Source organism: Megascapheus bottae, chromosome 11 (assembly GCF_031878675.1).
Source record: "Megascapheus bottae isolate mThoBot1 chromosome 11, mThoBot2.hap1, whole genome shotgun sequence".
NCBI classification, from domain to species: domain Eukaryota; kingdom Metazoa; phylum Chordata; class Mammalia; order Rodentia; family Geomyidae; genus Megascapheus; species Megascapheus bottae.
In genome coordinates this window covers 38,868,050-38,885,115 of record NC_143519.1, presented here as the reverse complement: position 1 = coordinate 38,885,115, position 17,066 = coordinate 38,868,050, and the positions used below count along the sequence as shown (strand labels likewise).

General features: G+C 39.3%; 1 protein-coding gene across 1 annotated transcript in view; it reads right to left on the bottom strand.

The window, feature by feature from the left end:
• Nucleotides 1-17,066, bottom strand: part of Naa16 (N-alpha-acetyltransferase 16, NatA auxiliary subunit) — a 56,972-nt gene that overhangs the window by 16,709 nt on the left and 23,197 nt on the right. Inside the window, exons 9-13 of the mRNA XM_090342077.1 lie at nt 15,659-15,765; nt 9,702-9,774; nt 6,580-6,749; nt 5,900-6,052; nt 3,805-3,933 (exon numbers count right to left, since the gene is read on the bottom strand). Of these exons, the coding sequence (XP_090198203.1) occupies nt 3,805-3,933; nt 5,900-6,052; nt 6,580-6,749; nt 9,702-9,774; nt 15,659-15,765 (632 nt within the window). The remainder of the gene's footprint in view (nt 1-3,804; nt 3,934-5,899; nt 6,053-6,579; nt 6,750-9,701; nt 9,775-15,658; nt 15,766-17,066) is intronic.

Below are 17,066 nucleotides of genomic sequence, written 5' to 3'. Positions count from 1 at the left end.
CAAGCCCTAGAACTGGCCACAAAAAAAGTATTTTGTTGCTTTTATTTTTTAAATATTTGTATTATCTTTAAGGAGCTGCCACTCAAAAAAAGCAATTTATGATTACACTGTGTCTCTGACACAAGTTTAAAATCAGTATTTTGGAATTTTTTTGGGGGTGGGGGAGGTGGTTGGTTGTGGGGCTTGGACTCTGGGCCTGGGTGCTGTCCCTGAGCTATTCAGCTCAAGGCTATTGCCCTAACCCTTGAGCCTTAGTGCCACTTCCAGTTTTCTAGTGGTTAACTGGAGATAAGAATGTCATGATCTTTAGTGCCTGGGCTGGCTTTGAACTGAGATCCTCAGATCTCAGCCTCCTGAGTACCTAGGATTACAGGTGTTGGCCACCATGCCTGCGGCATCATCTTTTTTGAAACATGGTTTCATGATACTGGCCCCCCCCCAAAAAAAAGTAAATACTTTTACAATTAATATATATCTATATATATGTATGTATGACATGTTTAATACAAATAGAATTTTTTTTCGCAGTCCTGGGGCTTGAACTCAGGGCCTGAGCATTGCTCTTGGGCTTTTCTCAAGACTAGCACTCTACCACTTGAGCCACAACACCAATTCTGGCTTTTTTCTATGCACATAGTACCCAGGAATCAAACCTGGGTCTTTGTGCATGCTAGGCAAGCACTGTACCACTAGACCAAACTCCTGGCCCCAAAAGTCTTTACTTTTAGTATAGATACATTTATTACAAAAGGATTAGTTAGCCGATTGTTAGAGTGCTTGCCTAGCATGCACAAACCCTTGGGTTAGATTCCTCAGTACCCCTACACAGAAAGTCGGAAATGGTGCTATGGTCAAGTAGTAAAGTACTAGCCTTGAGAAAGCCCAAGGACAGGGTCCAATCCTAGAATTCAAGCCCCAGGACTGAATAGATTAGTTTACAAGGGGCATAAAAAGCTGCTGTAGTTTGATTTTAGTTCTTTCTATCATCAAATGCCAATTGCAAACTCTTCAGAGCAAGTTTTTAGCAGTAATAATTATCTAACATGGTGTTACATTACTAAGTTTTCTGCTGTGTTCTAACCACTGGTTCTAAAAGAATGACTTCTTACCAGAAAAGTGGCTCACGCCTGCAATCCTAGCTACTCAAGAGACTGAGATCTGAGGATCACAGTTCAAAACCAGCTCCAGCACTAAAGTCTCTTATCTCCAATTAATCGCTAGAACACAGAAAGTAGGGCTGTGGCTTCAGGGGTAGGGTGGTAGCCTAGAGTTGACAAGCTAAGGGACAACTCCCAAGCCCCATTTCCCACCCCCCCAAAAAAAAAAGAAAGAAAGAAAAGAAAAAGAAAAATGACTTCTTACAACTTTTTTTCTTCAAAAAATGCTTTCTACCAATTAAATCATTTTTTGAATTTGAGGTAGTTAACTCTCATTATAAAATCTGTGCTACTGAGTTAAAATCACTATAAATTTAGGGGAAAAACTTTACTTAAATGGGACTTCGTAATAATAAAAGATGTACTTATCATCTAACAATTCCCAAATAAAATTTTAGACCCAGCTATATGAGAGGCAGAGATGGAAAGATCTACTTGAGGCCAGCATGGGCCAAAAATTCAACAAGATCCCTGACCTTTTATTTTTTAAACAAACAAACAACAACAATAAAAAAAAAAAAACACCTAGGCACATGCCTCTGATCTCAGCTATAAGGAAGGCAGAGAGATAGTAGGATCACAATCTGAAGCTGGATTTAGACAAGAGTGAAATACTATTTGAAGAAAGAAAAAAAAAACTAATGCAGAAGAAGAGCTGAAAGTGTAGTTCAAGCGGTAGAATGTTTGAATTCAGGCAAAGCCCTGAATTCAAATCCCAGTGCCACCAAAAATTTAGACTATTATGATGGAAAAGAATAGCACTTAAGTTTACAATTAAATGATTCTAAAAAAAAAAATCAAAGTCCAGCTGGGTGTCAATGGTTCACAATTTTAATCCTGGCTATTCGGGAGGCTGAGATATGAGAATCACAGTTTGAAGCTAGTCAGAGCAGAAAAGTCTGTGAAATTCTAATTAACAAAAAACTCAAAGTAACATAGGTCAAGTGGTAAAATACTAGCCCACCCTTAGTGAAAAGTTACGGGACAGTGCTAATGCCGAGTTCAAGCCCCAGTACTGACACCAAAAAACTACTACAACTACAAAAACTTACCAAATTTCACTTAAATAGAAAATTTGGTAAGTTCTAGGTATAGTTTTACAGAAATCACTACATTCAGAAAACAATTTACTTCTCACTAAGGATGTCCTGTTAATAGCTTTCCTCAATAAACAGAATGGTTGGTTAAAGTTGATTGTTTTTACACTTGCTATCTAAGTACTGTGCTACTTGAGTCATGCCCCTAGCTCAAGTAGAATGTTTTTGTTTTTGTCAGTGGGGCTTGAACTCTGGGCCTGGGTGCTAAGCTCTTCAGCTCAAGGCTACCGCCCTAACCTTCACTCACAATGCCACTTTCAGTTTTCTAGTGGTTAACTGGAGGTAAGAGTCTCATGGTCTTTAGTGCCTGGGCTGGCTTTGAACCTTGATCCTCAGATCTTAGCCTCCTGTGTAGCTAGAATTACAGGCATGAGCTACCATGCCAGGCTTAAATAGAATGTTTTTAAGTGCTATTGCATGGGAATGTTAACACAAACTAGTAATCCACAAGGGTTCTCAGTTTTTCTGAGACAAGGCCTCACAATGTCAATCAGGCTGGCCTCATTCACAATCCTACTGCCTTAAGTATGTGCCTCAATGCCTACCTCTCATCTATTGCCCATCACAGAAAAAAGGGTTTGATTTAAACTAGGTTTGGATATTTCACATACCTATCATCCAAGCACTTTCTAATGACAATGAGAAGGCTTTTCTCTATAAATACAGCCATCAAGGCTTAAAATGGGGGGGAGTGGGGAAAGGTAAAACTTAGGTTGTTTCTATAAAGGCTTTGGTATAATCCTAACTCCAGTTTCCATCAAAAGCCATCTACTAATACACAGCCTTTCTTTTGGGAAACCTCAAAAGTTTGACATGGGAAGAAAGCCAAAGTGACTGACTGCCATGGTGCAAACATCAGGCTCACCTGACTACGACTGCGTCAGCAGGGGAACAGTGGTGCCGAGTGCCCCCACAACTGAGGGCTGCTGAGGACTGCCTCAGGGGTGCATTTGTGGCTCCTTTCCTCCTGCGGTCCATGTGGAAGGAGAGTGCTTCAGAGATGACAAAGAACAGGAAAACAAAAATTCACACAAAGAAAAAGAAAAGTCCCCTCACTAAGGCAATCACACACCATTGTAAAAGCAAGTAATAAGCCAACAATCTGGCCATCAATTGCTGTACAGAGTCCTGAGAACAAGCATCCTGAGGAGACAAACTGGAGAGAGGCTGACTAAAGACCAGATCCTGACATTTAGATGTAGAAAGAGGTTGCCATCAGCTATGTGTCCTCCTAGGCAAGTGATGAAAATCAAGTAATGGCCCCTTTCTGGGAACAGACATTTTGAGTTTCTGTCAATAGTCCCAACAGTGGTTTAATAAATCTTTTTTCCTTTATTCTTCAGATTAAAATATATATGTCAAAAGCATAACTATTTCATGCTAACAAGAGCAATGATTTATTCACATTTCTGAAGTTTGAAATAGTAAAGATCAAGAATTGTTAAAGAGGAAGCAAAGTACTTAAAAGAGGCAGAGATCCTGGGTAGAAATCTACCTGCTGTCTTGTCACCTTACTCAAGAAAACTGAAGTCAGAATTCTAACAACTTACCCTTTCAACTTCATGGCATATTTTCAAGGCATCCCCAAATCTCCCAAGCCGCTGATAAGCTGAAATACATTCTGTTTGAAACCACATACACTGCATTTCATTTAGATTTTCCATGGCAGATACTCCTTCCTGAAATGAAAGCAATCTTAAATATAGGAACCAAGTAGCAAAACAGGTAATAAAAATCCCGTGACAGGCCGGGAGTTTGGCCTAGTGGTAGAGTGCTTGCCTAGCATGCACGAAGACCCAGGTTCGACTCCTCGGTACCACATATATAGAAAAAAGCCAGAAGTGGTGCTGAGGCTCAAGTGATAGAGCTCTAGCCTTGAGAAAGTCCAAGGACAGTGCTCAGGTCCTGAGCTCAAGCCCAGGACTGGCAAAAAACAAACAAACAAACCAAAAAAAATCCCATGATTTTTTTTCAGCTTGTATAATTTATAACACCCAAAAACTCCCAAACTGCTTTCTTTTACAGCTATTTATGGTTATATGAATTACTTTATCAGAAACAGCTAATAAATACATTGGTGTGCTTCTAAAGGTTCCTACTGATTTTTTTTTTAGGGGGGTGCTGGTCCTAGGGCTTGGGTAGTGCCTCTTAGCATTTATGCTCAAGCATAGCCTGCTACCACTTGAGCCACAGCTCAAATGAGGCTTTTGGGTAACTAATTAAAAATAACAGTCTCATGGTTTTTAATGCCTGGGCCAGCTTTGAACCATCATTCTCAGATCTCAACCATCTGAGCATCTAGGATTACACGTGTGAGCCACCAGCATCAGCCTATTTCTGTGCTTTCTATCCTATTTGCCTACTGATACTTTTAATTACAAACATGTATACAATTTAAAGAACTATGTGGAAAAGGCTATAAAAAGATAGTAAAGATGTGGAGCTGGGAGCTTGGCCTAGTGGTAGAGTGTTTGCCTAGCATGCATGAAGACTGGAGTTTGATTCCTTGGTACCACATACACAGAAAAAGCCAGAAGTAGACCTCAAGTGATAGAGTTCTGGCCTTGAGAAAGCCCAAGGACAGTGCTCAGGCTCTGAATTCAAGCCCCAGGACTGGCAAAAAAAAAAAGGAAAAAAAGGAAAAGATAGTAAAGAAGAGAACATAAGCCGTATAATGAATGATTGTTTTTCTTAAGATACTATGTTATCTCTCATCTCTTTTGCTGTCCCTTGGTTATCTCATATTGTTACAGTATCTCACTTTGTTACCTGATATATCGGATATATTTGTATTTGGTTATTTGAAATTGGATAGGGAACGGGGAAAAACAAGATGGGGGGGGGGGGAGGGAAATGGGGACCAAGACATGTGAAAGGGTTATCAATGTATGGGAATTAATGCACCATCTATCTGGCAAATATCATGTAACCCTTCTATTAATTACAATAAAAATATATGAAAAAAAAAAAGAAGAGAACAGAAAGAATATTAGGTTCCAATATTCCAGTGAACTTAAACCCCAGAATGTCAATGTCAAGAGACTAGAACAGTTCTGAAGGTTACATAAAGGAGAATTACTAGGGAAATGGGTCCAGGGGCATGGCCAAATGGTGGAATGCTTGCCTAGCATACACAAAGCCCTGGGTTCAATTCCTTGGTACCACGTACACGGAAAAAGCCAGAAGTGATGCTGTGGCTCAAGTGGTAGAGTGCTAGCTTGAGAAGGCCCAGGACAGTGCCCAGGCCCTAAGTTCAAGCTCCAGGGCTGGCAACAACAACAACAAAAAAAGTATACATGTTGTGTACATTTGTATCAAGAAATTTTTGCTCCTGCTATTGCTTTTTGACCATCCTCTGCCACAAATACAAAAGAGGCAAACATACAACCAAGTATAACCATACTTGGCATGTAAGGTAAATGGTATCTTTTTCCAATGAATTCTTATCATCTTTAGTAGTGAGGTTGGGTGGCATGGCTCAGGTGGTAGGGTACCTGCCAATGAGCAGTAAGTGTCAGATACTGAGTTTGAGTCCCAGTTTTGGACAAAAGAGAAAGAGAAAAAAGAAACAGATTGAAATAAAATTCAGTGGCAATTCAATTGTACAAATTCAAACAATTACAAGCTATGAGTGGTTTTTCCTACCCTTGTGAATTTAGAGCACATTTCCTCTGCTGCTTTTATCATATTTGCTCGAAGCATGTATTTTGCACATTTGGAATTAAGGAATCTATCAGCTGTATCCAAAGACTGAGCTTCATCCATCCATTTTGCAGCTTCTCTGAAATTACCCATATGCTGTAAGAGATGAAAGCATTAAGCATTAAGAGTTTATGATCAAAGAACCTGAGTGAATATAAGTTTAAAAAAATAATAAATTTGGGGGGCCGGGAGTTTGGCCTAGTGGTTAAAGTGCTTGCCTAGCATGCATGAAGACCCGGGTTCGATTCCTCGGTACCCCACATACATAGCAAAAACCCAGAAATGGTGCTGTGGCTCAAGTGGTAGAGCTCTAGCCTTGAGAGAGCCCAAGGACAGTGCCCAAGCCCTGAGTTCAAGGCCCAGGACTGGCTAAAAAAAATTATAAATTTGACATGATGCCTGCCAAATTTACTTAGAAATCTATATAATAATAATTCATGTTTACTAAGAATTCAATCAAATGACTAACACTAATTACACAACTGTGTAGCATGAAAGAACTTAAGATTATCATAGTATTAGAGAAAGAATATCAGAGCATACTAGAAGTTATTGTTACAACTCTAAGGGTTATTAAAACAATTAATGTTTTAACTATTCAAAAAACATGATTAAGATTTTACCTTGTAAATTTTTGCTTTCATATAGAATAATTCTATTAGAGTTGGAGTACTAGTTATTGCAGCATTAATATAATCCAAAGCCAAAGAATACTGTCCAAGTTTATCAAAATGCTGGGCCAGGAAATACTGAACCCAAAGTAGAGTTGTTGGAGGTTCCTTCTCTCCAGTCTCTGAAATTAAACAAGCAATTATTATACGGAAGACTGCTTAAATAAAACAGATTACATACTTTCTCCTATCATAATGCAATTAATAGCTATTACAATTTAAAAAAAGCTTAGCAAAAGATGATTTATTTCATCAGAAAGAGGTATGACTTCATGCCCTCAAGTTGAAAAGGTGACAACGAAGCATAGTTTGGCTGACTTCTAACACCAAAGTCCTTCCAAAGAAAACAGTACTGGGGAAAAACATAAAATCAATCCAATTCTGTGAACTCTCAAGCTAATAGAAAATATAAAAAGCACAGGGGGAAAAGTCAAAGAATGTAATTTTAGCAGAGACAAGAATTGGTACACTGCCAGGTTAGAGCCCTTTCTAGGCCTCAACAGTACGTCAAAGAAAGCAAAGGCTGAAGAGTATGACTCAAGGAAGGGGATACTCCCTTGACAAAAAGACATTCCCTGCCATGAAACTGAGAACATAGCTAACAAAGATGGCCTCTAAGAAAGATGGCTATAAATACAGATAACTCTACTCTGCCTATCCAGTGCCATCAAGCAACAGAGAAATAAGCTGTGAAAATGATTTCAGAAAAAAAAGACACTAAGACCAAAATAAATTTGAAAAGAGTGAATTTATTACAACAAAACAAGCAGGTTTCCTAGTGAAGCTAACTAAATGACAAGACAATAAATGATGCAAACATATCATGGCATAAATTAAAATTGTAATATGAACAAAGGCAACAAGTCAAGAATTTATCCTGTTTCTTTTGCGTAAGCTGTATTTGAAAGAATTCAAATATTTGGTGAGGTTCAGTTCTTTAAAATAAGAATTCTATGGCTGAGAAGATAGCTTATTACAAGATGAGTTCCTAGCTTTAACCCACATTATCACTACCAAAACAACAACAAAAAATCATAAAGGCTAAAAATTATACGTTTAATAAATATAGATAATAAGTACAGAAAATGAAGACTAAAAACTAACATAAGGGAGCTAGATAATGGATGCTGAAGTACCTAGGTCAGAGGTCCATGATAAACCTTTTAATAGATTCATCAATCTAATATCACATAAGAGAGCATCAGAATGTCTTCTACGTCTTGATGTGATACAACATGAAGCACATTATACAACCTGTTAATTACTCAAACAGCCTCTAACTATCCACATTACAAAAAATAAGAATTATGTATAATAACAATGGCATACCATGAGAAAGCAATCAGAAATCAAATCCAGAATATGAAATGTTCTACAAAACAAATGACCTATTTTTTAAAAGATGTTTTTAAAAACAAGGGCTCAGCTGGGTACGGGGGCTCACATCTGTAATTCTAGCTTCTCAGGAGGCTGAGATCTGAGGATCATGTTTCAAAGCCAGCCCCAGCACTAAGTCTGTGAGATTCTTTCTTTCTTTTTTTTTTTTTTGGTGGGTCACAGGTCTTGAACTCCAGGCCTGGGTGCTGTCCCTGAGCTCTTTAACTTAAGGCTACTGCCCTACCCCTTGAACCTCAGCCCCACTTCCCATTTTCTAATGGCTGATTGGAGGTAAGAGTCTCATGGCCTAGTGGTAGAATGCTTGCCTAGCATGCCCGAAGACCCAGGTCAATTCCTCGGTACCACATGCATAGCAAAAAGCCGGAAGTGGTGCTGAGGCTCAAGTGGTAGAGCTCTAGCCTTGAGACAGTCCGAAGACAGTGCTCAGGCCCAGGACTGGCAAAAAAAAATATATATATATATATATATTTTTTTTTAAGCCAACCCGGGCACCAATGTGAGCCTCTTACTCTAACCACTAGGAAACAGGAAGTAGTACTGTGGCTCAAGGGGTAGGGTGGTAGCCTTGAACTGAAGAGTTCAGGGACACTAATCCAGGCAGAGTTCAAGCTCCATGACAAGGAAAGAAAAGACAAAAGAAGGAGGAGGAGGAGAAGGAGGAGGAGGAGGAAGGAGGAGGAGGAAGGAGGAGGAAGAAGGAAAAAGGAGGAGGAAGGAGGAAGAAAGAAGAAGAAGAAGGAAGAAGGAGAAGGAAGAAGGAGGAAGAAGGAAGAAGAAGGAAGAAGGAGAAGGAAGAAGGAGAAGGAAGAAGGAGAAGGAAGAAGGAGGAGAAGGAGAAGGAGAAGAAGAAGGAGGAGGAGGAGAAGGAGAAGGAGAAGAAGGAGGAGGAAGAAGGAGAAAGGAGGAGGAAGGAGGAAGGAGGAGGAAAGAAGAAGGAAGAAGAAGGAAGAAAGAGGAGAAGGAGGAGAAGAAGGAGGAGAAAGAGAAGGAGAAGAAGGAGGAGGAGGAGGAAGAGGAGGAGGAAGAGGAGAAGGAGGAGGAGGAGGAGGAGGAGGAGGAAGCACTAAATGGTAGAGTGCTAGCCTTGAGCAAAAAGACAGGGACAGCACCCAAGCCCCACAACAACAAAATGTACATATCACGCAGAATTATAAGTTTTGTTTGTTTTTTAAAGTAGAAAATATAGAGAACTAAGGAATTCAGGAAAAATAGGTTCTTGATCCTGGGTTTAATTCCTCAGTACAGTACCACATAAACAGAAAAAAAAAAAAAGAAGTGGCACTGGCCTTGAGCACAGAGAGACTGGCCAAAAAAATAAAAATAATTGAAAGCGCTCTCCTTTCATTAATTAGTTCAAAAGTATTTAATAAGTAGCTATTATTAAACACACATATAATAAACAAAATAGGATTCCTATGATTAAAAATAAATTGAAGGGGCAGGGAGTGTGGCCTACTAGTAGACTGCTTGGCTAGCATGCGCAAAACCCTGAGTCTGATTCCTTAATACCACATACACAGAAAAAGCCAGAAGTGGTATTGTGACTTAAGTGGTAGAGTGGTAGCCATGAGAAAGCTCAAGGACAGTGCCCAGGCTCTGAGTTCAAGCCGCCCAGACTGCCAATAAATAAATTGAAATGAGTGATCAAATTCCAGTTTAATCTAAATTAAACTTACCATACATGCTAAAAAAGGCACATCTTTTAAGAGAGGCTTCATATTTTGTAACAAGTTCCTGGATTATAGAAACCTGTCAAAGAAACATTTAATTTTTAAGTTTAGTGAAAATATTTTTAATTTATTAATTTAGATTTGAAAAATATCATATAGTCTATTTCAGGACACTGAACTGCTAAGAGTGTCACAACTGGAGTGCTTTGTTCCACCTCCTAATATAACTATTTCGGGCAGAAACTGAAAAAAAAAATATACACTGCTGTCTTTATAAATATTTCTTTTTTTTGGTCGATCAGTCATGGGACTTTAACTCTGGGCCTGGGCACTGTCCCTGAGCTCTTTCAACTCAAGGTGAGTGCTCTACCACTTGAGCCACAGCACCACTTCCATTGCTGTCTTTATAAAAAATGTTTAAAAATAGTAATTTCACATCTCAATAAGCAATGTAAGGATTTAAAGACAAATTATTATTATAAGCCAGGCACTGGTAGCTCATTCCTATAATCCTAGCTACTCAGGAGGCTGAGATCTGAGGATCATGGCTCAAAGCTTCCCTGGGCAGGAAAGTCCATGAGATGCACATCTCCAATTAACCACCAGAAAACCAGAAGTGGCACTGTGGCTCAAAGAAGTAGAGCACTAGTCTTGAGCCAAAGAGCTGAGGGACAGCATCCACGTTCCCAGCTCAAGTTCCACAACAACAACAGAAAAGCATTCTTATTACAAGGCCTATTTTTAAAGTAAATATACCTGCCTGGCACAGGGGCTCACACCTGTAATCCTAGCTACTCAGGAGGCTGAGGTCTGAGTGCCCAGGCACTAAAGACTTTGAGACTCTTATCCCCAATTAATCACTAGAAAACCCGAAGTGGGGCTATGGCTCCAGGAGTAGGGAGGCAGCCTTGAACTGAAGAGCTGAGGGACAATGCCCAGGCCCAGGGGTAGGGCAGTAGCCTTGAGCTGAAGAGCTCAGGGACGGCACCCAGGCCCAGAGTTCAGGCCCCAAGACCCACAAAGTAAATAAATAAATAAAATATACCTATGTATTTTTAACAGCCATTTCTTTGCCTTTTACTTCCCTGTTTGGTGAAGTTAGAAGACACACAAATATTCAGATTTCAAAAACAGTTACTCCTTGGGGGCTGGATGTTTGGCCTACTGGTAGAGTGCTTGCCTACCATGAACGAAGACCCAGGTTTGATTCCTCAGTACCACAAACATAGAAAAAGCTGGAAGTGGTGCTGTGGCTCAAGTGGTAGAGCTTTTAGCCTTGAGAAAGCCCAAGGACAGTGCTTGGGTTCTGAGGGGGGCGGGGGACCTGCTACAGGGTGGGGGGGACTGCTACTCCTTATTAAAAAGTCAAAAAGATTCTAGGTTTGAAAGGTAAACATGGAGTTTTAAATAACTATGTTTTGCTTATTATTGTGAGCAACTCTGGCAAAGGGAAGAAAGTTAAACCTATACTTAATATAATTACAGGTTGTACTTACCTAAATATTAGTAAAACAAGTTCTGAAATTTTGCTTACTATTTTGTGAAAATTGGAGCTTTGGTTATTTTTATTTTCAGAAATAAAGTCATTTCTTTCTCAGGCCTGTTTACCAACTAATCAAAATTTACTATGATTTCCCAGCACCATAGGTCTGAATATGCATCAAAAAGTCCCAAATAGACTCTGGAATACATGACCATAACAGAAACCTCTGCATGGACTGGGAATGTGGCCTAGAGGTAGAGTGCTTGCCTAGTATGTATGAAGCCCTCGGTTTGATTTCCCAGTTATCACATAACCAGAAAAAGCCAGAAGTAGCACTATGGTGTAAGTGATAGAGTGCTAGCCTTGACCAAAAGAAACTCAGTGCCCAGGCCTTGAGTTTAAGCCCCAGGATTGGCAAATAAGAAAGAAAGGAAAGGAAAAGAAAAGAAATTTTCTGTATACACTTCATGAAAAAGATAATATGATTAACTTTATTTTTAATACAAACTAATCTCCAACCCAAAACGTCACAGAAAAAAAAGAGAGAAAAGAAAGCCAAAGTAAATCACTTGTAACAGCTTTCTAATGTGATGTTGCCTCCTCTGACACAATTAAGACATGTAATAAGGATATAAAATATTAGCAGTCAGGAAAACGGAAAACGGGGAAAAAAACCCAAGATGTGAAAAAATTATATGCAATGATTTCACTAGTGAAATACACTCAGTGAACGTATAAGTAGATTACAGTGGTAGGAACTAGATAAATTACTTTTGCTTTAAATAATGAAATGGTGCCAGAAGTGTGGCCTAGTGGTAGAGTGCTTGCCTAGCATGCATGAAGTCCTGGGTTCAATTCCTGGGTACCACGTACACAGAAAAAGCCAGAAGTGATGCTGTGGTTCACATGGTAGAGCACTAGCCTTGAAAATGCCCAAGGACAGTGCCCAGGCCCTGAGTTCAAGCCACAGGACTGGCAAAATAAAATAAATAAGGGAGGGAGGGAGGGAGGGAGGGAGGGAAATGTATTTGTTTAAGACTGAACATGATGGCATACATTTGTAATCCTAATACTTGGGAGGCCAAGGTTGAAAGATCCTGAGTTCTAATAAGATAGTAAGATAAGCAAAACAGAAGAGGAGTGGGAGAGGAAGAGAAGGAAACTTTTTTCTGTAAAAGAAATCTCTGCACATATCTCAAGTGTGGAATAAAATTGTGGTCATCAGAGGAAAAGAGGAGGACAGAAGAAAAGTGGGTAACAGAAAAATTCAGTTGCATAGGAAGACTAAGTTCTCATGCTCACAGCACAGCAGCATAACCATAGCTCGTAATAACTTTTTTATATTTCATAAAAAATATAAAAAAGTCACAGTCAAAGAAACGATACAGATTTATGATACTAGAAATGTTGATTCCTCTATTTGATCATTATACATTGTACATCCCATAAACATGCTTTTTATATCAATAAAATGAATGTTATAATTTTATCATTGCTTTTACCAATGTTTATTTTGTTTTTAGAAAGATTTTGTTTCAGAAAGTATGATCTTCAGATCATTAATGTCATCAAGATTTGGCATTACCAGTAACTTGTTAGAGGCACACATTTTTGGACAATACCAGAGACAGAAAGAATCAGCATTTCTAATTCAACACAACCCATTTAAGAAGTCCCTTACTTAACTCTGATACACAATTGAGAGATGGAGAACTACTAACAGAATTTTTATGAAAAATTTTCTATAAAAAATTACTGGTGGAGCCAGGAATTTGGCCTACAGGTAGAGTGCTTGCCTAGCATGCACAAAGACCCAAATTTGATTCCTCGGTACCACATACATAGAAAAGGCCAGAAGTGGTGCTGTGGCTCAAGTGGTAGAGTTTTAGCCTTGAGAAAGCCCAAGCTCAGGCCCTGAGTTCAAGCCCTAGGACTGGCACACACACACACACACACAAAATCTACACTTAAATTTTAGCATGGATTAAGTAAGCATTTTTGTGAACGTACATTGCCATCTACTGGCAGTTTGCAAAAACTGCAATTACAGTATGATTTTTTTTTTTTTTTTTTGCAAGTCCTGGGCTTGAGCTCAGGGTCTGAGCACTGTCCCTGGACTCTCTCAAGGCTAGAGCTCTACCACTCTACAGTATGTTTTAAATAAGCTATATACTTCTGTTTCTGGAGAATACACTTTCAAAGTCAATTTTAATAATTATAGCTAACTAAACAGCAAAAAATTAGTAAGAAAAAAGTACAAGACATACACTGCACTTATATATCGTTCATCACAAATATAAACATGGGTTGGAGATACAGCTCAATGCTGAGTATCTGCTTAGAAAAACTGTAAGATCCTGAGTTTAAGCCCCAGTAACATATACTCACAAAAGGTTGAACTCAGGTTCTGGGGGCTGTCCTTGAACTTTTTTTTTTTTTTTGCCAGTCCTGGGATTGAGCTCAGGGCCTGAGCACTGTCCTTGGACTTTCTCAAGACTAGAGCTCTACCACTTGAGCCTCAGCACCAGTTTCGGCTTTTTTTTTTTTTTAATGTATGTGGTCCCGAGGAATTGAACCCGGGTTTCGTGCATGCTAGGCAAGCACTCTACCAGTAGGCAAAACTCCCAGCCCCTGTCCTTGAACTTTTTTTGCTCAGGACTAAAGTTACACTACTTGAGCCACAGCTCCACTTACAGCTTTTTGTTGTTGTTGTTGCTTTGGAATAGTATATGGGAGATAAGACTTCTCTGCTCAGGCTGTCTTCAAACCATGATCCTCAGATCTCAGCCTCCTGAGTACTTAGGTTTACAGGCATGAGGCACAGTATCCAGCTTATATACACATGCACATGCACACACATACTCATTGACTGTGTGTGCGTATATATACAGCATGAGTCTGAGTCAGAGCCCAGTACTGGCAGATACACACAGAAAAGCTAGTCATGGGGCCGGGAGCATGGCCTAATGGTAGAGTGCTTGCCCACCATGCATAAAGACCTGAGTTTGACTCCTTGGTATCACATACATAGAAGAAGCTGGAAGTGTTGTTGTGGCTCAAGTGGGCTCAAGTGATAGAGCTCTAGCCTTGAGAAAGCCCAAGGACATTGCTCAGGCTCTGAGCTAGTCATTTGTATTCTGTTGACTAAATAGCACGTTCCTGTTGCAGTAACTCAATTATTAATGTTCAAACTTTAAAAACATGCATTAAAAATTGAAAAAATCTATAATCACACTATAAAACAAATAGAAAATGAATAACTAAACAAGCTTCTAGAATGTCAAATTTTTAATGCTAGGAAAGATATCCACTAAAAAGTAATATTTTAGAGCCAGAAGAGTGGCATACTTGCCTAGCTTGCATGAAGCCCTGAATTCAATTCTTTGGTACCACATATACAGAAAAAGCTGGAAGTGGTAGCTCAGGTGGTAGAATACTAGCCTTGAAAAAGGCCAAGTCAAGTGTCTAGACCCTGAACTTAAACCCCAGGACTGTAATATTTTAAAAGGTTTTTTTTATTAGCACGTTAGTTATTCAAGCAATATTTCAATATGACTTTCTGTGTGTGCGCACCAGTACTGGAGCTTCCACTCAGGTTTTCAAATTCTACGTCAGCTTTTTTGGTAAGGCCGGTGCTCTACCTCCTGAGTCACAGTTTCACTTTAGCTTGTAGGTGATTAATTGGAGATGAGTCTCATAGGCTTTTCTGCTCAGACTGGCTTCAAACCATAATCTCTGGATCTCAGCCTGAGAAGCTAGACCAGCTCACTGTGACATTCCCATACACACCCCTTCTATCACTCTCATCATTCTCACCTCTTCTGAAAATAATTTCAGCAATTTTCTGTTTTTATACATGTATATAAAACATGTCAATCATATGTACCCTCCCCATTAACCATCTCTCCCGATAACCACTCCCCAGAAGAACCTGGGGAGTTCATATTCTTTTTAGCATATATTAGTTGTGCACATATGGTATTATTATATACAGTATGTATATATTGCATTTTAATCTGAATGACCTCTATTACCTCTCGAAAAATAATATCTATAATCTCAAAATTTTGATTTTCGGTAATTTTTTTTTTTTTTGTGGATCATGGAGCTTGAACTCATCCTGGGCACTGTCCTTGAATTCTTCAGCTCAAGGCTACCACCCCACCCTTGGGCCTAGGTGTCATTCTTGAGCTCTGCAGCTCAAGCCTACCACCCTACCCTTGAGCCAAGCCCCACTTCCTTTTCCTCAGGTTAATTAGAGATAAGAGTCTCAGTCCTTTTGTTGCAAGGCTGGCTTTGAACCTTGATCCTCAGATCTCAGCCTCCTGAGTAGCTAGGATTACAAGCATGAATCACACTGACTTTTTATAAATTTTAGACTTAAATGCTAAGGTAAATACATTAATAGAATCTGAGAAGATAGATTAATTTACAGTATGTTACTTAGAAATCTTTCTATAAGAATAGTGAAACTGAATACCTTTTCTGTATCACAATATAAAGATTTCAAAGTAGTGAATAAGGGTGAATATCCTTTACTCAAGTTTGCTCTCAGGAATTTATCCACTGATTCTCTAAATTTTTCACCTAGAAACAAAAGCACATTTGTTATGTTTCGCTGATACAAATAATTTTTAAAGATTTTGCAAATACAAACAAAGCTCCCTCAAAGATACCCCTACAAAACTTTTTTTCAAGTTTTAGCACAATTTTTGTTGTTGTTGTTGGTTGTGGGGCTTGAACTCTGGGCCTGGGTGTTATCCCTAAGCTCTTCAGCTCAAGACTACTGCTCTACCATTTGAGCCACAGTGCCACTCAGTTTTCTGGTGGTTAATTGGAGATATGTATCTCATGGACTTCTGTGCTCCTGCTTTGTGCTTTGAACTGTTGATCTTCAGACCTCAGCCTCCTGAAGTAGCTAATATTATAGTTGTGAGCCACTTGCACCTGGCAAGAATTATTTTAATAAAACAATTAAAATACAGGTGAAAGAAAAACAGTTCCTGATCCCTATGAAAGAAATGAGCATTAGAGACTCACCCTAATCAACTTTCAACCCCAAATCTTAGTCACTCTTATGGTTGTTATGTAAAAAGCCTGGCACCAAAACTTCAAATGGCTACTATACATTCCATGGAACTAGGTGAAAAATGCTTCAAAAAATATTATTAAATAGGTAGGTAAGCAAAATGAAAACTTCAAAAGTTCTATCACTTAAATCATAATATCTCATATATAATTTATTATCAATTAATGGTAATTTTGTTATATTTATTTATGGTCAGTGCTGAGGCTTACAAACAGGGCCTGAGCACTGTCCTTGGGCTTTCTCAAGACTGTTGCTCTACCACTCAAACCACAGCATCACTTCCAGCTTTTTCGAGCCTGCATCTTCGTGCAAGTACTCTACCTCTAGGCCAAACTCCCAGCCCAAATGTTTTTTTGTTCTTGTTGTTGTTTTTAAGTTACACAAGAGGGCATAGGAGAATGGCCTAGTGGTAGAGTGCTTGCTAGCATGCACAAAATGCTGGATTTGATTTCTCGGTATCAAATACATACACAGAAAAACACAAAAGTGGTGTTGTGGAGTACTATCCTTGAGCAAAAAATGTCCAGGGGGCCAGGAGTTTGGCCTAGTGGTAGAGTGCTAGCCTAGCATGCATAAAGACCAGGTTCGATTCCTCCATACCACATACATAGAAAAAGCCAGAAATGGTGCTGAGGCTCAAGTGGTAGAGCTCTAGCCTTGAGAAAGTCCAAGGACAAGTGCTCAGGCTCTGAGCTCAAGCCCAGGACTGGCCAAAAAAAAAAAAAAAGAGGGGACCAGGGGCTCTTACCCGTAATCCTACATACTCAGGATGCTCAGATATGAGAAACATAGTTGGAAG